The sequence below is a fragment of the Suricata suricatta genome, chromosome 12, assembly GCF_006229205.1.
Source record: "Suricata suricatta isolate VVHF042 chromosome 12, meerkat_22Aug2017_6uvM2_HiC, whole genome shotgun sequence".
Taxonomy (NCBI): domain Eukaryota; kingdom Metazoa; phylum Chordata; class Mammalia; order Carnivora; family Herpestidae; genus Suricata; species Suricata suricatta.
The window spans coordinates 24,954,121-24,977,847 of NC_043711.1; the positions used below are offsets into that span (position 1 = coordinate 24,954,121).

The following is a 23,727-nucleotide window of genomic DNA, read 5'->3' on the forward strand; positions in this document are numbered from 1 at the left end:
CTTGTTTTAAAAATTAACACAATAGTGATTTAACTATGATCATTAACAATGAACACATTTGAAGTTTAGTATCTCTGGTTGAACCCCATGAACTACACATACTACACCATATCTTAGTTTTATCCAAGAGGAAAGAATACCTTTCTTATTCAGAAAGAAGGGAGAATTCATCCAGTGGGCTAAAAAGTTGCATTTTATCAAGGGACCCATATTAAACACACACTTTACCCCAGTAACCCGTATGACAATCATCAAGTACTTAATTCTGTTTTCCTTTCACTTGATTTGGCATTTTTTTTTATTATTCAAAAATATATTTCACTAGCATGTATTTGGTTTGAAAATAAAATTTCAACCCACTAAGCTATCTGAATCTATACAAGCCACTAAGAACTTTTTAAAAAAGGTTTATAAAATACATAAAACATTAGAGACAAAAACTAAGTCAGTCATAAGGTTACCAAGTTGAGCCCTTAATAACTTAATAGATGTAGTTAATGAAGTATATATACCTTTGTTGCCTTATTAACAAAGAATTAGTCACACCCAGCTCTCAGCAGAAGTTCTGAAATAGATGAAGCCAAGAAGGAAAAGTGCTTGTGACTCCTCTCTACACAGGAGGGCAGCCTCACCTACCGTCTGCAGTCTGCCACGTAAACAGCTCTTGCATTTTTTAAAAGCTGACATCAGTTGTGAAACAAACACATGCATACATGCTTTTGGGGCAGTTCATTTTATTACACTTTTGACTCTTTATCTGAGTTTAGAAATGCACAAGGTCAAACTCTAAAAGAAGCTAAAATTTTGAAGTTGCTCCCCACTACTCTGTTATATACATAATAGCAACCTATATTTTATTTCCAATGTAAATAATTCATAAATCCACTGAGACCTGTATTACTGTTCACAAAATGTAATATATGCAAATCAACTTTGCCAAATAAGTAAATCCATTTCAAACATCTTCAAGACTCAAAAAGAACACACACAATTACATATTTTTATCATTTTATTAGGAAGAATTCCAAATGGGTTATGAAGAAAACTTACTGAGTTTGATGAGTTTTCCAAAAACTCTTAATGAAGATATGTTCACCAATAAACAATAAAACATCAGCAGAACTATCATATACTGGGCAAAGAGTCAGGCTGATACCAAAAAGCAACATGCAACATAAAAAAGATACAATATAAAGGAAGACAATCTGCTGGGCATTAAAAAATCATTTCAATGTGAACTCTTTGCAACCAGCACAGAACTAATTAGCTATCAAATCCAAACCACACTAAGGTAAGCTTGGCTGATGAAAAGCCAGGATTCAATAATGGAGAGAAAATATAAGTTCCTCAGTGCAAGAGACTGAATAGTGTTTTGGAGCATTTCCCTGGCTGGTACAAGCAGTATTAGAAAATTTTTGGCAAGGGAGAAAAATAAATACAAATGGAATGCTACATTTTTTTAAATCAGCAGACTGTCCCAGGAATGATAAAGGTATCAGTAAAGTAGCAAGGGGGGTAACTTTAAAACGTTATTTCTTGTGGGCTCAAAAAACATTCAAAACGGATTTATTTAAAGGTGTCACAATAACTATGTCCAGGCATTTAGGCTTAAGGGAAGTAAAATTAAAAGAGGACACTTTTTTCCCAAGTTAAGGAGAATTTCTTTAAAACCAAGCATATTGCTAACAAGCAATATTATACTTGGCAAACAATAATTGGCAACAAAATAAGTTTAAACGCTGTAATATTCTGCCCAAACCAGTCCCAGATACTGTTTAATAACCAAGATGCAAACTAATTTTGTTGTAACAAGCCTAGACCAATTCTATCCAATGTGTCCTTGGTTAGATATCCAGTTTCATTTAACGTTTTGAAAGCTCATTTGACAGCCAGTCAAGTCCCTCATACAGACCAGTTCCTTGTGTAGCACAAGTGGCTTGAACATACCACTGTAAAGAAAGAACAAGAAAATATGTGATTAACAGAAGACTATATATAACCACAGTCTTTAGAATTTCTTAATCAGAAAATTAAATACTTGCTCCCAACTGCCCAAGGTATTATTTAGTCAGCAGTTACCATAAACGTATAGGATAAAAGGAAACAAAAAATATATAAAACTATAGAAATAATGGCATAAGTACATTAAAGTCTGCATCTCCCAAACGATTAATTTTATAATGATCTCACTAACTATAAAGATTACATGCTTCTCACAAACTCTTGCCACATTTAAATCTACCCATACCGATTCATTAGATTTAATCCATGAAATTTGCTCCTTAATCCGAAAAGAACATTCACAGGAAGATTAGTAACTCAGTACCCACCGGGTCCTTATAAACCTCTTATTTCCCATAAAATTAAGTTCAGAGTACAGAAGGCAAAATTTTGAAAAAAGTAGGAGCTGCTGACAGTGAAATTATCTGAAAAGCCTGCCTCTATCTGTAGTTTCATGCATTCCAAAAAGCTCCACTTTTTAAAATGGTGATGAATCATATCTCAATAACTGCATGAAATACCATGAAAAGCTCACAAAGAACAAGAAAAAGAGCTAGGAAGTAATTTAATTACCTTGAGGGATAATTTATTTTTAATACTTTTCTTTACTGACCAGTTTTATTTTGCCTTACAATAAAGACTTTGCTTTAATATTGCAAGGTCAACACAAGTATACCATGCTACTAAGTATTATTTGAATACCAAACACCCAGGAACTTAGAAAGCTGGAGAAAGGCACAAATTCTTATCTTCACAGCACTGGAAACAGATAGCATTTACAGTTTATCTTGTTTAAGTCATCCTGGGACACTCAACCACACTATACAGCCACAGCACAGTATTTACCTTGTGGACAACTTCGCAAAAACCTTGCAAAACTCAGGTTACACTAAAGTTTGTGATATTTTTGTATATAAAGCAGTATATTGTGTTTTCCCAGATTTAAATCGCTGACCTAAACAAGCTACTGGAGACCAAGTATATATTTCTCATAATTTTAATTTTTTTTAAGTTTATTTTTGAGAGAGACAGAATAGGGGAGTTGGGGCAGACAGAGAAAGAGGGAGACACAGAATCCAAACAGGCTCCAGGTTCTGAGTGGTCAGCACAGAACCCAACGCGGAGTTTGAACCCATTAACCACGAGATCATGATCGGAGCCAGTCAGACACTTTGAACCAACTGAGCCACTCAGGCACCCCTCTTACAATTTTAAACTCGAAACTTGTTTAATGTCATAATTATAGTTCACAAGTTTTTGATGTTAACAGGCAAAAAGTACAAAATATTATCTAATAATATTAGATATTAGATGGCTGCTAAATATTGCAGTTTTAATAAGAAAACCAAATTACAAAATACTTGCTACAAAGGTATTTAAAAGATTTTAAATTAAATTAACAATATTAATAACCTTTACGTAATTCTCATATAGTATGATTTTCCACATCTTTATCAATACTAAATGTTTTGAGGGTAAAGTGAATAAAAATAAAATAAAATAAAGGTATCTAAATATTTGGACTCTTAAGGGATAAAAATGTTAAAAAAAAATTGGAGATGATATTAAGGTGGTTTAAAATTGAACACACACTTACAAAAGCCTGAAAGGTCTCATGTCTGTAAGCAAGAATATATTACCATATTTTTTAAATGTTATACTCACTATCTAGTCAAAAGGAACGATTACTTAATATGTATTTAAGCTGAATATTTGCTTAAACAATTATACTATTACTTCTAATAGTCAGGAGGCTAATATGAATCTCAAAATACTTACTGTTCTGTTACGAAGAGACTGAAGACCTAATTTATCTGTCATTTCACTGATGGCCATAGCATTTGGCAAATCCTGTTTGTTCGCAAAAAGCAGCAACACTGCATCTTGCAACTCATCTTCTTGAAGCTGGAAATAAAAGCTAAGAGGTTAACAACTAATAAACTGGAACTAAATTACTGTCACAAATGAGGGAAAACACGGTCTTCCTATATGTATCACTTATATTCAACATTAAATACATTATTAAACATCAACCTAACTTCACTACATGAAGTTCAGACATTCTTACAACTTAAACCTCATATCTTTCCAAGTTTTAAATCCCCAGCAAATAATCATACACCTTTCAAGTAAAGCAAAACTATTTTTCAAGTCAATCATCCTGCACTCCTTTAAAGTAAACCGTTCATTTCAGCTTTCATGATCATTCATTAAGAGTCAGGATTGGCAAGAACAAGAAACACAAATGGGAAGATGTATTTATGGCAGAATCTTAATGATACTCAGTAGTAAAGGTATTTAGAGGATTTTTGGGGGATTTGCTTTCCTTTCTAGCCAGCTAGACCATACAACAGCAGAACAACGAAACAATGATTAGGGTATTAGCAGTATCATGAATAATATAAGAACACAAGAGCATATTATAATAAGAAATAATACAAGAGTAAATAAGTGATAATACAAGTAATAAATAAAAGTAAATAGAATCTGGCAGGCATGAGTACTGACACATGACACAGCTTGGATGAGCCTTGAAAACTTATGCTAAGTGAAAAGTAACAAAAAGTTAAAAAAAAAAGACCATGTATTGTATGATTCTATTTATATGAATATCTAGAATAGGCATATATATAAAGTTATATATATGTATATATACACACACACACACACACACAATATAAAGTAAATTAGTGGTTTCAAGGGCTAGGGGTGTGGGGTGGAGTAGGAGAAGGAATGGGGAATAATTCTAGAGAACTTCTTTCTGGGTCAATGAAAATGTTCTAAAATTAGACTGGTAATATCTGCATAATTCTGTATAATAAAACCAGTAACTTACACATTTTAAGAGAGTGAAGTTTATGGTATGTGAATTGTCCCTTGATAAAGCTGTTTACAGAAAAAGTAGAAGGGTGATATTTAACTCATCAGACAAACTACCAGTGACTTAGTTACACATCTACTGTCACAATGGCTTTACAAATGGCACTACAGTCTTAGAAGTAATAAATGAGAATTAGATTTCACTTCAGTAAATACTTTATGGCTATACAAGTTTGAAACCATGACAAGGTGCCTCTCTAGCAAGATTCCTCAACAAATTTTCACAATATAAATACAGCTGAGCCTTGAACAACTTGGGTTTCAACTGGGTAGGTCAATGTATATGTGGATTTTTTGCAGTACATTTCTGTAAATGCATTTTCTCTTCCTTTTAATTTTCTTAATAACATTTTTTATCTTTTTTGTTGTAAAAATATAGTATACAATACATATATTTGAAACAAGTATTAACTTATCAGTCAACAGTAGGCTACTACTAAAGTTTTTTGTGTGTGAGATAAATCTAAAATCTATATTTGAAATATGTGTTAATTGTTATCAGTCAACAGTAGGCTATTATATTACTACTTAAGTTTTTTTTTGTGTGAGATAAATCTTAAATGAGATTTAATTCATTAAAACACAACTGATGGCTGAAAAAAAGAATCAAGATGTGGATATCCTTTTCTAATTTTTCTAATATTTTAGTTGACTGACAAATGCACAGAAATATTCCAAATGAGAGCTGGGAGACTGCCAGGAGTATTGCAGAAAAAAGGTCCATGTTCAGCAGAAAGCTGGATTATAGGTCTTTTAGGACCCTTCCAATGTTAAGATTTTCAGGTTCTTTTAGAGTATGCCAGTCACTTTAAATATATTTAAAACGACAGATTCTATGTTATAGTGTGAAGCTACAAAAAACTGCAGGTATGAGAATAGTTCCGAAAACACTAAAAAAAAATTTTACTTGAAATTTGTTATTTGAATGACCTATCAAAAACTGAAACAAAAACCGACACAATGGAATTCTTATTAGACCATGGTGAGATTATTCTCAAGCTGCAGAACAGGTTCTTTAAAGGTAAAATCCTCTGCCCAATTGGCTTTACTCCCTAAATGAGGTTTTGGAACACATGTTGAATAAATGCATATCTCCAACTTGTAGGTTTTGTTGTATTGGCTTTATCTTGTCTGAATTTTCCATATTGTCCAAATCATCTATTTCAGTCTGTATTTTTCAATGTTTATTTTTTGAAGTTTGTTTTAATTGTAATCTCTTCTTTCCAACATCAAGCGTTTTTCCTCCAAAACCCAAGATTCCTGGGGCTCCTGGGTGGCTCAGTTGGTTAAGCGTCCAACTTCAGCTCAGGTCATGATCTCACGGTTTGTGGGTTTGAGCCCCATGTCGGGCTCTGTGCTGACAGCTCAGAGCCTGGAGCCTGTTTCAGATTCTGTGTTTCCCTCTCTCTCTGACCCTCTTCTGTTCATCCTGTCTCTCTCTGTCTCTCTAAAAACAAAACAAAACAAAACAAAACAAAAAACCACACAAAAAACCCAAGATCCTGGTATGATTTCATTATTAATTTAGCTTTAATACATGTTTCATGTGATCCATGAACACACTTAGGGTTAATTTTCTCCAGATTTTTTTAAGTGCAGTCAAAAGTTGCATCCTGTCTAATGCAAGCTTTTTCATTTCAAAAGCAATTTTCCAGGTCTTCAATTTTAGCTTCAATTTACTTATCTTGCAAGATTTGTTCGGTTGGGGTTTTGTTTGTTTGTTTTTCATTTACATCAACCACTGATTTATATTCCCAGAGTTGTTTTGTCTGCGCTCACAGTCTGAGCAGCAGGGCTGAGCCGTCCTTGGTCCTTGGGCTGTACCTCCTGGGCGCCCATAGCTGTGCCTGCCTTCCCCACCTCCTGCTCAGGAGTCCGAGGTCTTCGCGCCGCTTGCTCTTCGGGCTGCTTCTCCATTGTGACTGGCACAAAGACCTACCACCTGGGATGGGAAGATGCGGCCTCAGGAGCCAGTATCCCACCACGAAATTACAGCCCGGGAAAGCAGCAGCTAAGCTTTTGAGAATTCAAAAGTTATATGTGGATTTTCAACTGTACACATGGTTGCGTGGGGCTTGAGTTGGTGCCCCTAATCCTCATGTTGCTCAAGGGTCAACTGTATATGAAAACAATCTGCTACACAGCAAAGCCAAAATACCATCATCAACCGAAATACTGCTACCTTCAGGTGGAATTCTTTATCACGGCTGCTATTACAAAACATTTCAAAATATAGGTTATACAGGAATAGCACAGAGAAAACCAAACCCAATGACCTTGGGAAGATGGGATTTGAACCAAGATTCCTACATCACAAAAGTTTCAAACCCATAGATTTTTTTAATCTATTAAATAAAGGACTGGACTAATGGAGACATTCTCAACCAGAGACATGTCACCCATGGAGTATTCTAAAAAGCTGAGTCTTCTTCCCAACTTAATGAAGTAGCTACTACTCTTGTGTGTTTTTTAAAAAGTTCTGCAGGAGACTTTTATGTGTATGGTTCTTTCTAGCTCTAAAAAATTCACTGCTGTAATCTAATCACATTAAAATACCAACCACTAACAATACTGCTGTCACCCTGAAAAACCATCTTACAAACAATAAATTTAAAAAATATTCTTACCATTTTCTGCAGCTCTTCAGCTCCTTCCTGAATTCTTTCACGGTCATTACTATCTACCACAAAAATAAGACCCTGGGGAAAAATTGTGTAAATAAATTGTAACAGTTAACTTTAAAGGAGACACTAATATAAAACATAAGTACAATTAGAAAAATCATACTGAGTTAAACGTTAAGGAAGACAATGTCTCCTTATTAAAAGAAAAAGAAAGGAACAGGACCCTAAATACCAAAAATAGATTTGAGCACTATTTGTGATTTTTAACTTCGTTATTAAAAAAAAAAATCTTGGGGCCCTGGGTGGCTCAATCAGTTAAGTGTCCCAACTTCACCTCAGGTCATGATTTCACAGTTCTTGGGTTCAAGTCTTGCATTTGGCTCTGGAAATGACAGCTCAGAGCCTGGAGCCAGCTTTGGATTCTGTGTCTGCCCTCCCTTTCTCTCTGCCCCTCCCCTGCTTGTGCTCTCTCAAAAATAAACACTCAAAAAAAATAATAAAATAAAAATCTTACTCTTAACCAATTGATCACTTTTCTCAAATACACTAAGAATAAACTTTATCCCTCGTCCCTCATGCAGGAAAGCATAGGTGGGAGCAAGATAAAAGAATAAACCAAAGACTCTAAAGATCCATGAATTTACTAACTGAATTAGCTTATTTAGTCAAAGGCAAGCACAAAGTGTTTAAAAAAAAGTGGGGGGGAAGGCGCACCGTACAGTTTTTATTTTTACGTTTATTTATTTTTGAAAGACAGAGAGAGAGAGAGAGAGAGAGAGAGAGAGAGAGAGAGAGAGAGCGAGCGCGCATGCACGCGAGCGAGCAGGGGAGAAGCCAAGAGGGAGACACAGAATCCCAAGCAGGCTCCAGGCTCTGAGCTATCAGCAGACGCGAGGCTCGAACTCAAAACTGTGAGATCACAACCTGAGCTGAGGTCGGATGCTTAACCAATGGAGCCACCCTGGCACCACTACAGTTTTTACAGGCTTCATAGGGAAAAGTCAGTTCTGCTCCAGAATGTTGCTGACTTGATTAAATAAGACTTTCTTTTTTAAGTTAAGCTTTAGGCTCAACATGGGGCTTGAACTCACATCCCCAAGCTCATGAGTCCCACAGACTGAGTCAGCCAGGTGCCTCTAGATATGAAATTTTTTTATTTTTTTAAATTTTTATTTATTTTTGAGAGAGAGTGTACATGAGAGTGGGGATGGACAGAGGGAGCTGGGGGGACAGAGGATCCAAAAAGGGCTCAATGCTGACAGCAGAGAGTCCAATGTAGGGCTTGAACCCACAAACCACAAAACCATGACCTGAGCCAAGGTTGGACACCTAAACAACTAAGCCACCCAGGTGCCCTGATAAGAAATTCTTAACAAAAAGAAAAGTAGTAACTATTCTTATTTATAGTCACAGATATTAAAATTCTATGCCAGAAAAGAAATGGAATTAAGGAAACAATTAGTTAAGACTTTTCTAAAAACTTTCAAATGGGAAAGTATAAAATTTTCAACTGGAGTGAGAGAGAACAGAATACCTTGATAACTTTGTTAAAATCTATTCCCATTAATACTAAAGTGATTACTTTAAATATTATTCTCCCTACAACCCTAACCGCTGAAGTATTTCTGATCATTCGTCACTGCAGCACAAACTGTCTGGTGCTTATTTATGTCAGTAACTAGATTAAATCCACTGAGAACATAAAATCCACTTAGGGCAAAGGGCTACATTATTTTGTATTTACCCCTCAGGACCATCAGAGTACTAAGCTTGCCAGGGTTACCAAATATTTCTTTTAGGCTATGGTCATTAAATAACAATTTCCTTTGGCCTAGAAATTTCAAACCCATTTCCTTAATCTCTGCAGGAAACCATCATTTTAAAAAGCCTAACCATTGAAAATACTTCTGGTGCTAGGAGAGCCAGTATGGCACAACGGAAAGAACCAAATTCAAATTATCAAGACTCCTTATTATATAAATTATCTAATCCTTGAACATGCCTCCTCTTTCATAAAACAATGCCATCAACTTTATAAGCCTATTAAATGTAATCATAGAGATACAATAAGAATCTAGCACTGCACTTGGCTTATCACAGGCATTTAGGAAAGGCTGTCTCCTTCTATTCCAAAAGCTATTCCTTTTTTAGAATCTATCCCTTTGGGAGAGGCAATGATTCTAAAAGGGATCTAATTTTATCTGGACTATTAACAATCCATTTTTATTGTTTTAAAGTGTAGGGGCACCTGGGTGTCTCAGCTGGTTAGGAGTCCAACTCTTGAATTCAGATCAGGTTATGACCTCAGGCGCTGGGTGTGGAACCTGCTTAAGATTCTCATTCTCTCTCATTCTCTCTCATTCTCTCTCTCATTCTCTCTCTCTCTCCCTCCCTCCCTCCCTCCCCCTCCCCTTTTGCCTACCCCCACCTCCACCCCTGTCCTGTGCACAAATGTGCTAATAATAGCTAATTAATTAAAAATAAAATAAAATGTAAAATAATGCTATCAGTTCCAAAGTAACACTGTTGGGAGAGAGAAGTATTTCAGCAATAAACTCAAAGTTATTCACTTCCTGGGACAACCTAGAATCTACCATCATATTAGCAATAATCGCGCCTCGGATAAACCTCATTGGCTACGATACTGCCACTGCACAAAGCTGAATCTACCATCCTAAAGATAAGTTTGGCTACAGTAACAAAAGACTACTTAAAAGGCCAGTACTTTCTTATTTAGAATAGCAAAATAATTGGAATTGTCTATTGAAGGAAGAGGAATTTACTATAATAAATACTGTGTCCTGGCTTGTTAAAAAAGTGAGAAGCATGGTTAAATGGTATTAGTTTCTTTTATATTTTATAGCTAAAAAAACTGATCAGGAATGCTACTAAAGCTGGTGTAAAAGCTCAGCTAAGATTACATCAGGCAATATATAGAACTTTCTCCTGTAGGCATGAGTTCTCCAGGAAGAAGTACTTGGACTTTTGATTATGAGGTGATCTAAAGAGGCCAGGAATGGGTCTAATCTCAATTAAGAACTCAAAAGTAAGTTACAAAGCATTGTAAACAAATCTAGGATAAGATTAGGGTAACTCTTGGTCAAGAATAACAAATGAAGGAATAGCAAAGTTTTACTTCTTTCCTAAATGAAAGGATTATGACTTGCTTTAAAATAATCTAAAAGGTTAAGTGCATAAGAGAGGAATATCGATTAAAACAGTATTGGCTATCTCCTAATAATTGCAGTTGGGTAAAAGAGATGTGGAAGTTTTTATGCTATTCTTTATACTTTTGCCTACATTTGACAATTTCCATAAAAAAGGTTTTTTTAAGCACGTGACTCATATCAAAATAGCTTTTCAGAAAATGTTTATTTATTTTTGAGAGAGAGAGAGAGAGACAAAGAGAGAGCAAGTGAGAGCAGGTGACTGGCAGAGGGAGGAGGCAGAGAATCCGAAGCAGGCTCCACGCTGTCAGTGCAAACCCTGACACGGGGCTCAAACCCACAAACTGTGAGATCATGACCTGAGCCAAAGTCAGAAGCCCAACTGAGCCACCCAGGTGCCCCTCAAAATAACTTTTCTAATCACAGCTAACGAACAGAAACATTCTAATTTTTAAATTAAAAAAGCATGTCATTACTGGACAGGACATACTACTTAACCCTGGTAGTTCCAGCCACTTGCCTAGGGTACCTGGCACCTGGTGGCAATATACCTCACTTGCATACAATGTTTTAAGAGTTGGGGACCAAGAACGACATCTGCAAATTTAACACAGATGAAGGTTTTGTAACATCACACGTTACTTAAAAATGTATTTATCGGGGCGCCTGGGTGGCTCAGTCGGTTAAGCCTCCGACTTCGGCTCAGGTCAGATCTCACGTTCGTGGGTTCGAGCCCCGCGTCAGGCTCTGTGCTGACAGCTAGTTCAGAGCCTGGAGCCTGCTTCCGGTTCTGTGTCTCCTTCTCACTCTGCCCCTCCCCCCCCCATGCTCTGTCTCTGTCTGTATCCAAAATAAATAAAACATTAAAAAAAAAATTAAAAAAAAAGTATTTATCAACTCCAGTAGTAAACAGAAACTGATGAGAAACTTCTCTTGTGCCAGAAAACACAAGTGAGTTGGAACAAGTTTAAAGAGATACATAGAACAAGAACCACCTCTCCAGTCTTGTAAGTTATTCCAAGCTTCAGCTTGCTCCTACGTAAGAGTTAGACTAGAGCAGTGGTTTTCAAAAGGGAGCAATTTTGTCCCCAGAGGATATTTTGCAATATGTGAAGATATTTTTGGCTACTGCAACTGGGTGGGGTGGGGTTTGCTACTGGCACCTAGTGGGTAGAGGACAGGGATGCCGCTAAACATCCTGCAATGCAGAGAGCCTCCCTCACCCAAAAATAGTTACTGAGTTTGAAATGTCAACAGTGCTGCTGTTGAAAAACCTTATACCAGAGCCTTGTTCTTCAAAGTAAGGTCCCAAACCAAAGTAAGGTCTCTACCACCACCAGAGAATCTACTAGAAATGCAGAATTTCAGGCCTTGGGGCACCTGGGATGCTCAGTCAGTTAAGCGTCTAACTCTTGGTTTTACGCTCAGGTCATGATCTCACAGTTCATGGGTTCAAGCCCTGCATCACACTGCTAGTGCAGAGCCTGCTTGGGATTCACTCTCTCTTTCCCTCTGCCCCTTCTCTCCTTGTGCTCTCTCTCATAATAAATAAATATACATCAAAAAGAAAAAAGAGTATCAGGCCTTACTCAGCCAGACCCTACTAAATTGATCTATAAATACCCAAGTGATTCATATGCACATCAAAGTTTGAGAAGCATTACTGAGACCTACTTTATATCCCGTGAGATTCCAATTCAAGTTAATGATCAGCACTTTGGGATTTTTCTTTTTAAGCTCACAAAGTGATTCTAATGTGTAGCCAAATATGAGATCTCCTACTCTACAGGATTACTAAGATCTCTCCCATGCCACTATTATATATACTACATGAAAATACAAAAATACCATAAAAACCAACAAGATAGATCTATATTAATATATTTTTTCTTAATGTATTTTAATAAACAGCTGTGCTAAATAAAGGACTATTAATTACCCTTTACTCATTAAAAATTACAATGATAAAGTTATACAGACCTTACTTTTTAGACTAAGAACAAAACCAATAGAACCACGGATGAGATACCTAACTCAATCTTGAGAATCACCCCCACTTACTCTTCCAAAATATTGTTATGATGGCTATGTAAATCTTCCACGTTGGGTAATTTAGCCTTCAAAGGCATGAGTGAGAAAGTTCACTGAAGAAAATGTAAGCAATGATAAGAAAAATGCCAACTCATATAGTAAACACCAACACTCAGTCCAATATTAGATATTAACAGAATCCTTAAAGTATAAAACATATAAAGAATAGTTATACAAACTGTATAGCATTCCTTACCTGGGTATTTTGGAAGTAATGCCTCCAGAGAGGCCTAATTTTATCTTGACCACCAACATCCCATACCGTGAAACAAATGTTCTTATATTCTACTGTTTCCACATTAAAACCTAGAAAGAAAAATAAAGTGGTGCAAAATGTCATAAAGAAAATAAACCTCTTTATTGTGGAATTCTCTCAGAATTGCTTTCTTAAAGTCCTACTAATTAACAAATTTAAAAAGAACCCAAGGCAGTTATAATGATAGATATATGCCACAGGACATTTGTCCAAACCCATAGAATGCACAAAACCAAAAGTAAACACTAAGATTAACCACAGATTAACCACAGACTTTGGATGATTGTAATGTGTCAATGAGGTTCATCAATTTTAACAAAAGTACCACTCCAATGAGTGATGTTGCTAAAGGGAGAAGCTATACACACACACACACACACACACACATACACACACAAGAGGGTAGGGAGTATATGGGAAAATCTCTGAACCTTCCTCTTTTTTTTCTGAGAACATAAAGCTGCTCTAAAAAAGTAAACTTTAAAAAATTGTTTCAAAATTAAATCATATTCTATTTCATTTTATATCATACTGTATTATGATATAAATTAAAGTCATCTGTAAACTTTCTTACCAATGGTAGGAATGGTGGTGACTATCTCCCCTAACTTCAGTTTATACAGAATGGTCGTCTTGCCAGCAGCATCCAATCCAACTAGAAAAAAGACATCACAGATTTTAAGTCTAGATCAAAAGCACACACTGAGAATTAATTCTACAACAAATTCACAGTTTGAAAGCAAAAGTCAACTGGTCAAGGTACAAATGAGTTAGAAACAAAATTACTTCATTTTTTTTTAATGTTTTATTTATTTTTGATACAAAGAGAGACAGAGCATGAGAGGGGGAGGGGCAGAGAGAGAAGGAGACACAGAATCTGAAGCAGGCTCCAGGCTCCGAGCTGTCAGCACAGAGCCTGACGCGGGGCTCGAACCCACGAAAGTGAGATCTGACCTAGGCCGAAGCCAGAGGCTCAACCGACTGAGCCACCCAGGCGCCCCGAAATTACTTCATTTCTGATCCCCAAGGTAACACCTGCTACACAAAGCCTTTCCATTTTTCTTTCTAGACCTAGGGAGACAAAAAGAAAAGAGTATCTGGCTGACTCAGGCTCTAGTCTCTAGATTTGCTTTACCACAAACTACTAGTTAAATGCCTTTAAACAAGTCACACTAGAAAATGAAGACCAGAGAAATTAGGTATAAAGGAGACGGAATCAATTAATCTAAGATCTTTTCCAAGTCAAGTTCTTTCTATGAACTACTCTTATTTTTAAAAACACAAGTTAAAAACTGAAATCAGAAAACACACAAACACAAGTGAATAAAGGAGCGCCTGGACGGCTCAGTCTGTTAAGCATCTGATTCTTGATATTGGCTCAGATAATGATCCCAGGGTGTTGCGATCGAGTCCCACTTGGACTCTCTCTCCCTCTGCCCCTTTCCCCCACTTGTGTGCTCTTAAAAAAAAAAAAAAAGTTTTTTTTAATTAAAAAATTTAAAAAGTGGGGGTGCATGGACGGCTCAGTTGGTTAGGCATCCAACTTTGACTCAGGTCATGATCTCACAGTTCATGGGTTCAAGTCCCAGGTTGGGGTCTGTGCTGACAGCTGAGAGCCTACAGCCTGCCTCAGAAGCTGTGTCTCCCTCGTTCTCTCTACCCCTCCCCTACTCATGTTCTCTGTCTCTCAAAAATATGAATGCTAAAAGATATTAAAAAATTAAAAAAATTTAAAGTGAATAAAATTATCTTTAAAAAATATGTAGTGACACCCTAGTATCCTTAAGTAATAATAAAGGAAGATAAGGACAATTTTACCACTATCTAAATCCATTCCTACACCAAATGCACAGAAATTTAAAAAGATTGATTAATTTGGGTAACCAAAAGGCCCTATCATATTCACTTCCAATGTAACTAATGTCTAAAGTCTTAAAGTGACTCCTTTGAGGCAGACACAAGCAGGGAAGAACGTGCTTGTTTCTGAAGGGAAAAAAAGTCCATACTGGAACAAGATGGTGTATTTCTTTATTACATTGATAGTGATGAGCAAATTAAATGCTCATTGTAAGTACAAATCTCTCAAAACCTGCGTATTCCCCATTGTTTGCCTTCTAAATGGAAGGTCAGTTTCTAATAACCTCATCGAATGTATCACTCTTGCAAGGACATCGCATTTGCCCACCTAGATTTACACTATCATAGATTTTGAAATGAATTCAACTGAGTATTGATTTAAGCAAGGATGCTTTTTATTTAAATATTTAAATCAAAACATGATTTGGCACATGAAACAAATGCTATTAAGTTGAAAAAAAAACAGAAATCACCCCACTTACCTACAGGCTGCAGGCAATTTCAGACCCCTCTACCCACATAACAACCATTTCTGTTCTGTACCCTACAAAGGTAGCTTTGAGATCTCTCTGGACACTCAAGCAATTGATATCTTTGTACCCTGTGTCCTCTAATCAAACTCTATTCTCTACTTCATACTGAGATATTCAGGTTTACTCTTTCCAAAAGACTATGACACTTAATAGTCAGAGAGAGCAGCTAAGCCCTCACTCACAAAGCATAAGAAAAACCAACTGGCACCAGGAGGTGTTCTGTTTTTTGAGTATGGGGCAATACCAAAAAAAAAAAAATCAGAAACCTAATTTTTAAATATATACAAAGAAACAAAAGTAACTGCCTTAATTTTGACATCTTCAGTAAAAATACATAAAATGAAGGGCAGAACAAGATGATTGTTTCCTTGTTCAAAAAAGTGGTCTCTTGAAAGAGTAAGTCCTTCTCAGATGATTTTGGTATTAAAAAAAGGTTTTTTTTAATATTTATTTTTGAGAGACAGACAAGACAGACAGACACACACTCAGTGCCAGTGGGGGAGAGGCAGAGAGAGAGGGAGACACAGAATCCAAAGCAGGCTCCAGGCTGAGTTGTCAGCACAGAGCCTGATGGAGGGCTGGAGCTCAGGAGCTGTGAGATCATGACCTGAGTCGAAGTCTGATGCTTAACTGACTAAGCCACCCAGGCAACCCTTGATGAAATTTTAAAATAAAGCAAAATTCACCCTTAAGTAACTAAGTTAAAATATGATGAAACCCAAGTCAGAAGTGAAACTAAGATGTTGATTAGAAAAAACACGAGGGGCACCTGGGTGGTTCAGTTGGTTAAGCATCAGACTCTTGATCTCTGCTCAGGTCTTGATCTCAAAGTTATGAGTTCAAGCCCCAACTTGGACTTCATGCCCACCTTAAGATGATAATAATAATAGCACATTTATTTAAAGGAAAGAAAAAACTTGCACGAATTAGGTTTTGAGAACTATGGCACATGCCAATCCTCACTGGAAGTCAAACTGAACCTCACACCATCATTGAAACAATTTAAATCCAAAAATACTAACAAGGAATGGAAAAAACCCAAGACAAATTATGATCATATAACTATATTTTAAATTCTAGAAAAGCAGAGAGGTGACCCAATTTTTTAAATGAAAGTGTTATACTTGCTTGTGTACATAACTAATATTCTTCTACTTCTACAGTTAGAATTTTTTTTACACAATAAACATGCGTTACTTTCATCAAAAAAGTAGCAGATTTCTTTTATTAATATGTTGGGCTGGCTACATTTCATTAAGATGACTGCTTAAAGCCTTGAATATATTTTGTATAATTATTTTTAATAAAAAAATAAGGGGGCGAGTGTTTACAAAATAAGATTTTTAATCAAATTATTTTTAAAATAAAAATTGTGGGGTGCCTGGGTGGCTCAGGCAGTTAAGTGGCCAGCTCTTGGTCTCAGCTCAGGTCACAATCTCAAGGTTCATGGGATTGAGCCCCAAATAAGGCTCTGTGCTGACAGTGGAGAGCCTGTTTGGGATTCTTTCCCTCCCTCTCTCCCTGCCCTTCCCCAACTTGTGCCATGCTCGCTCTCTCTCAAAATAAATAAAACTTAAAAAAAATAAAATAAAAATTGTAAGACAACCGTTAAATGGCTCACACCCACATAAGACTTTAAAATCACAAGGGCTTCTTTTGAGTTGCACCCAAAATAACAGTGCTGTAATAAATGCAAACCAGAAGTTTTTAAAAAGGAGTTTCTAGTACAAGATTAAAGATACACAAATTAATATATACCATCACTGAAAAGTCACTGTATAGTTCTTTACTCAAAAAACATATTGGTCTAACAATTTTGTTACTTTAGTCATTTCTTAAGTATGTATTTCCTTAATGTTGCAATGTTTGGCAATGAGATGTCTCCACAAAATGAAACCATAACCAATTCTCAACTAGCCAAGATAAGACTCTAATCTGTACATTCCAGTAATGCCCTCCCTCCCTTCCACCCCCATAAACAAGTTACTGTATTGAAAGATATACTGGAATTACTTGTTACTGGACCTGCACTTCGACCAAAGTATTAACAGCAGCAAAACTATCCCCAAAATCTTTGCCAATCATTAAAGCGTATATCTACTAAAATTTGGCAGCAAGAAATATCTATTTTAATTTAAAGATGCTAGATTCCAATGACCTTTTTAAGAAAAAAAATTTTTTTTTATGTTTACTTATTTTTGAGACAGAGAGAAACAAAGCATGAGTGGGGGGTGGGGGGAAGCAGAGAGAGAAGGAGACCAAGAATCTGAAACAGGCTCCAGGCTCTGAGCTGTCAGCACAGAGCCTGATGTGGGGCTTGAACCTGCGAACCAAACCGTGAGATCATGACCTGAGCCAAAGTCAGAGGCTTAATGGGCTGAGCCGACCAGGCGCCCCTAGATTCCAATGGGGGGAAAAGAAAATACAATCCAGAAAAGAGACTGAGATGAAAAAAAATGTATTTTCAGACGGGTAAAATTTCACACAATAATTTCTTCATGTTTTCTTTTATCTTTAAAATTTTATACAAGAAAGCTTAATATACAACTTCGTAATTATTTAAAAATAATTTAAATTGAGGGCTAACTGTGTTCTGAGCACAACATTGGGTGGATTCCATACATTTTTATAATATGAACCTCACAACTCTTCTCCATTTCTCATACACAGCATCTAAGGTTCAGAAATGTCCCCAGAATTACAGGAGTAGAGCAGGTATGCAAAACCCCAGGTCTTATAGAGAAAGTAGATCCCTCATACAAAGCTGATGGGAATGTAAATTGTGTAGCTGCTTTGGAAAAAGTTTTGTCAGTTCCTCAAAATGTTAAATATAGTTAACACAGATCCCAAGACAATGAAAATCATATGCCCACACAAAAACTTGTTTTCAAATGTTCACAGCAGCGTTACTCATAAGAGTCAAAATGTGGAAACAATCAGATTTCCATCAAGTGATGAATGGATAAACAAAATGTGGTCTGTCCATACTATGGAATTACTCTTCAGCCATAAAAAGGAATAAAGTCTTGACACATGATATAATATGAAATGTGAAAACACTGTATTAAGTGAAAGAAGCTACACACTAAAGGACACATATTGTATGACAACACTACGTTAACTATCATGAATAGACAAACCCATAGAAACTAAAAGTAGATGAGTGGTTGCAGAAAGAACTGGGGAAGAAGGGAAACAGTACTGCTAACGGGTACAGAGTTTCCTTCAGAGCTGATTAAAAAGTTCTTGAATTAAGACTGGTGGTGGTGACACAAATTTGTGAATACAGTAAAACCACTGAACTGTACACTTTAAAGGTATAAATTTTATGTTATGTGAATTGCATCTCAATTTTTTTAATTAAAAGAAAAAAACCCGTAAATGTATGCTAGAGCTCTCAAAAGATATTTGTAAATTACCATCTTGACTTTAGGTTTCTCTGATGGACACACTAGATCTTAAAAGGTATTTTATCTAATTCCTCAGAAGTCTGACTGATCATCAAGCCTGAAAGTGAAGCTACCAGGTAAAAAGAAAAATTATAAGCTTGCGTTTTACTTCTACCAAATAGATCAGAAATATCTGCACTTTGATCAATGTGTTAATTAGCAGCATATTATCAGTCTGAAAGTCATTTGCAATAGTGCCAGAGGGTGCATCTAAAAATTGTTGTATCAACTTCTAGTGGCATCGAACTAAAGACTTTTGCCTTTTCCGTTTCCTTAAATACGTAACTAATCAAAAGGGCTTTTTTTTTTAAGCCTGGCAATTATGTGTTCAATCAATGACCTGAGAAAATGTCATAATATGCTAAGTCAAAAAGAGAGAATACAAATATCCTATTAAAAGCCTGAGAGTAATAAATGTTAACAATCGTAAAATTGTAGAATTATAGTTAATTATCATTTTCTTCTTTTTTAATATTTTTGAAATTTAACAAAAAGGACATGTTATTTTTATTTATTTTTTAATGTTTATTTTTGAGAGAGAGAGACAGCATGAGCAGGGGAGGGGCAGAGAGAAAGGGAAAACAGAATCCAAAGCAGGCTCCAGGCTCTGAGCTGTCAGCACAGAGCCCTACATGGGGCTTGAACTCATGAACTGCGATATATGGCCTAAGCCAAAGTCAGATGCTCAACTGAATGAGCCACCCAGGTGTACCAGGACATGTTACTTTTAGAATGAGGACAAAAAACTTAAAATCACATAATAATTGTATTTACAAAATATGCTAGGGAAAAAGCATGAAATGTCACTCTTTAGCTTGAAGCCTAACTTAAAATATTAGTAACATTTTTCAGATTAGCAAACAGAGGAACCTCTCTACCCCCTCCCAAAAAACAGTCACAGTCACATATAAGGAAATACAGAATTACACCATAATTAGCCATCTTTCAGAAAGCAACATTTTTTTCGTTTTTCAACAGACAAAAATTTCCAAGTTCAAAGAGGGTAAAATTAATAATTTCTCTACAGAACCTACATTAGTTCCATTAGTGGTTTTCCAGTATAAACAAAACTTGGGGGGTCATTTACAAAATTACATCTTATCACAGGATCAAGATACTGGAGGGGCGCCTGGCTGGCTCAGTCGGTTAAGCGTCTGACTTCGGCTCAGGTCATGATCTCACAGCTCGTGAGTTCAAGCGATCTCTCTCACAAAAATAAACAAAAGACAAAACATAAAAAAAGACACTGGAGATCAGCCTAAAAATAAGATAATGCAGGGCTACATGAGAAATCTAAGATGGAAACTAGTCATCTTTGAATTTAAGCTCAATAATATAATTGACATGAGTGATTTCTCCAAACAAAAAAAACTAGACAATTCCTGTCAATCTATACTTTAAATAACATTACATTTGAAACATCATATTGGTTTTTAATTACTCAACCACAAGCTGTAACTTCAAAGATCTTTGAAAATTACTTGAACTTTCTGGGAGAACAAGTGTAGGAATAAAAATGTAAACTTCATGAGCTCACTACTATCTTTCAATGACACTTCAAAATGAAAGTCACTGACTCAACAAAGTATGAATTTTATGTGAGGAAATTTTCCTTATAAAGGAAAAGGAAGCCCACATACCTGCCAGAGAACATTAATATGGGGGAAAAACAATCATTAACTCCTCATTCATAAATTTGAGTGGGGGCAAGGGACCTGAAGAGTGATTTATGCACTCATAAAGCTAGACCCCCAAAAAATCATTTATCAAACTTCCAATCACCTCTTCCCCTACCCATGCACATATCCTTCTAAGGGTAGGCTTCATCTGATGAGTTACTATAAAAGTTGACCTTGTGACTGAAGTGTTTTAATCAAGGAAACCTGATTATCCCAAAATTAAAGTACACAACAAGTAGAGAAAACCTGAGCAACAAAACATTTAACATAAAATAAGTTAATTCCAAATCATGACTTTGATCCCTTGCAAAGTTAACTACTTTTTCATTTTCCTTTACTCATTATTTTTTAGGGGTAGGGGGAGAAATGCTCCTCTAATACAGTAAATTTAGGAAAGTGCTTATAGCATAATTTCACCTTTCTCCTCCCTCTGAAACTTTTAGCCATCACAGAAAACTGAGAATATGAAACAGCAAGTTGTTTAGAATATATCTTAAGTACTAGGACCAACTTAGTACATTTCCAGGAACATAACTATATACTAATTTCTTTAAGGAACAGCCTGGAAGTTCATTTATCACAGTCCAAAGTCCTCCCAAGGCCTTCGGATCCTTTTTAGACTGTCAATTTTCAGCCACCTTAAAAATTAATATGCTTGCCCTCCTTAAAAAATTGTCTCTATAAATGAAACCTAAACAACTTTTATAAAGAAAACATTTTGACATCTTTTTGAATAAATTATTAACAATTGTTCTATGAATTGTGAAGAAGCTGGAATAACAGTTCAGTGAAAAAAATGTCCTTAACCTTCATACACCTCCAATTACTGAATCTTGCTTTGGAAAACTTTCAATGGTAGTAGAACTAGAAAATAAAACTTCCTCCCACTGTGGAAAATAAACGTCTAACAAACCAACAAGTTTCAACGTTTAAAGTTAGTATTATTCAGGTCCATAGAGCTTAGCTGTGACGTAGAGACTACTCACAGTAATATGGGGGAGGGGTTGCTTACATCACCCAAGTGACAAGCAAACCTCTTCTCCCTCAGCTGAAAGAACTAAAAACAAAAAAGCTGGCACTGAAAAGCAGTTTTTTAAAAGCCTATTTTCCCAAAGAATTAAAAAAAAACCCGCTTTGTAATTATTATTTAACAAGGCCACCATAAAGGTAAGTGTCAGAATGTTGTTACTGGAAATTTGTTACCGGCTTAAAAAAAAATTAGCTTTTGGGGTCCCTGGGTGGCTCAGTCGGTTAAGCATTCGACTTCTGCTCAGGTCATGATCTTGCGGCTCACAAGTTCAAACCCCGCTTCGGGCTCTGGGCTGACAGCTCCGAACCTGGAGCCTGCTTCAGATTCTGTGTCTCCCCCTCTCTCTGCCCCTCCCATGCTCATGCTCTGTCTCTCAATAAAAGTTTTTTTTTAATTAGCTTTAAAAGGTTTTTTTTTTTTTGCATTAAACTTTAGCCAGCTAGATAAAAATCAACTTGAAAACCGAAGAGAGTAAACCAAATGTATTTAGTTTTTGAAAATGGCTAAAAGATAAGGGGACATTAATGGAGAAAAGAAATAAATATGAAGTGGAATCCTGCGCGAAGTTTGGCGAAGAGAGCGCTGAGGACTCCGGACTCTTCTGAACCCTTGGATGCTCCCTGGCCACCGCTCTGGGCCTGGTCACTTCCTGGCCCGGCCGGCTCCGGGCTCCCGGCGACCGCTCGCTCACACAGCACTGGAGTGTGCAGAGTGTGCACACGGTGCAGAAAGGGGGAGGAGGAGGAAGGCTAGAGTAGTTCTGCCTCCCTGCGGACCGCTGCCCACACCGGAGAAGAGACCGCACTTTCAGAATGGGCCTCGCCAGTGTCTTCCGGGCTTAGCGAGATGGCAGTTCGCTTCCCCAACATCTCCGCCCGATCTGGTCTAGCTTTCAGGAAGATCAAGTAGAGTAAAACACAGCCAGGAGGAAGACGCGGCCCCGTTCAGGCCTTTTACACACATCTGGGGCGACCGCCCACCTTTCGCCCCATTGTTCCCGGTTACGAATTCCTCCTGACCCCGAGCCCGCCGCCCCTCCCCCCACGACGGGTGGAGGGACAAACAGGCCCCAAGCAGACCCGGCCTTACCCGATCCCTACTGGGGCCTGCCCTCGGTTCTCGGCCCCTCACTCACCCATCAAAATGCGCATCTGCTTCTTGCCAAAGAGGCGGGAGAAAAGGGAGGAGATGGTGAGGCCCATGGCAGCAGTGGCACTTGCGATGGGCAGGAGCAGAAGGCGTTTTGGGGCGTCCCCGGGCCTTCTCCTTTCACTCTCCCGAAAAACTGAGCGAAGGAAGACGAACTGAGGGAGAAAGAAGGGGAAGGCGACAGAGACCGCTCGCTGGCCGGCGTGTCGGAGGAAGCTCCAGAACAAGAATTAACGGGGCGAGGACCTGCTCGACGACTGGCGCGGCAGCTCCGGCTCTGGCGTTTTAGGCTTTTGCTATGCCACGTCACGCGGTAGCCGCTGCTACTCCGGCGGCGGCCCGGCCCCTCCAACGCGGACAGAATCGCGTCACCGCCGCCCCAACCCCCTGCGCTTCCGGTGCTGCCTGAACCACTGCGCCTGCGCACGAAAGGGATTGACCAGCTTCGCGGACGCGATTCTCTGGCAGTTGTCTCCTCCCGGACGTGGACCTGCGGGACGAAGCCAGTTAGCACATGCGTACTGGAAGAAGGACAAAGTCCCACAATGCCTTGGCTGGTCACTTCCAATCAGACTTTAGGCGAGACGCTTCCGCCCGAAAAAATACTTTCAGGAGGCTGCTGTCCTTACTTCCGGAAAGGCACCTATGCATTGTGGGTTAGGAAGCGAACCTGCTCTTCCTGCCTTTGGGCGACCTACTCATAAACTGATTGCAAGCTGGGGATTCCCCGGTCCACGAAAAGATACGTTTCATGCGCGGGACCAGGCGCTTGCCCTAATGGAGAAGTGAAGACGGGCCCTGCATTCCCCGAAGATAAGTAGTTAAAAGCTGTCGTGCAGTTAGAGGCTGTGGCCTAGACGCATTGCCCTTCCTACACCAGGTCATAGTGAAAGTCCCTAATCCTATGTCAAGATGAGATAGCTCCGAGACCATTTCATCGACTAGTGCAGCTTTTTAAAAAGAAGCCAACGAGGACGGATTGCTTTTCTTGTATCTTTTCACTCCCCGAAC

General features: G+C 37.6%; 1 protein-coding gene and 1 non-coding gene across 2 annotated transcripts; both read right to left on the bottom strand.

Moving 5' to 3' along the window:
- Positions 1-991: 991 nt before the first annotated feature.
- On the bottom strand, positions 992-23,187 carry ARF4 (ADP ribosylation factor 4). The gene is made up of 6 exons (XM_029917270.1): positions 22,703-23,187; positions 13,594-13,674; positions 12,960-13,069; positions 7,509-7,580; positions 3,781-3,906; positions 992-1,949 (listed from the first exon to the last, which is right to left on the bottom strand). Exons 1-6 carry the CDS (start codon positions 22,767-22,769, stop codon positions 1,863-1,865), a joined length of 543 nt encoding a protein of 180 aa, XP_029773130.1. The 5' UTR covers positions 22,770-23,187; the 3' UTR covers positions 992-1,862.
- LOC115275647 lies at positions 10,028-10,167 on the bottom strand. The gene has a single exon (XR_003901682.1). It is a non-coding gene; the product is annotated as a U4 spliceosomal RNA (small nuclear RNA).
- Positions 23,188-23,727: the final 540 nt, after the last annotated feature.

Bases quoted from the DNA above. Each gene is read 5' to 3' on its own strand.
- ARF4 (XM_029917270.1), bottom strand. From the start codon at position 22,769: ATGGGCCTCACCATCTCCTCCCTTTTCTCCCGCCTCTTTGGCAAGAAG. The intron at 13,070-13,593 runs GTAAGAAAGTTT...TTTTCTTTCTAG, and splicing joins CACCACCATTCCTACCATTG to GTTTTAATGTGGAAACAGTA. The intron at 3,907-7,508 runs GTAAGAATATTT...TTTTATTTCCAG, and splicing joins CTGAAGAGCTGCAGAAAATG to CTTCAAGAAGATGAGTTGCA.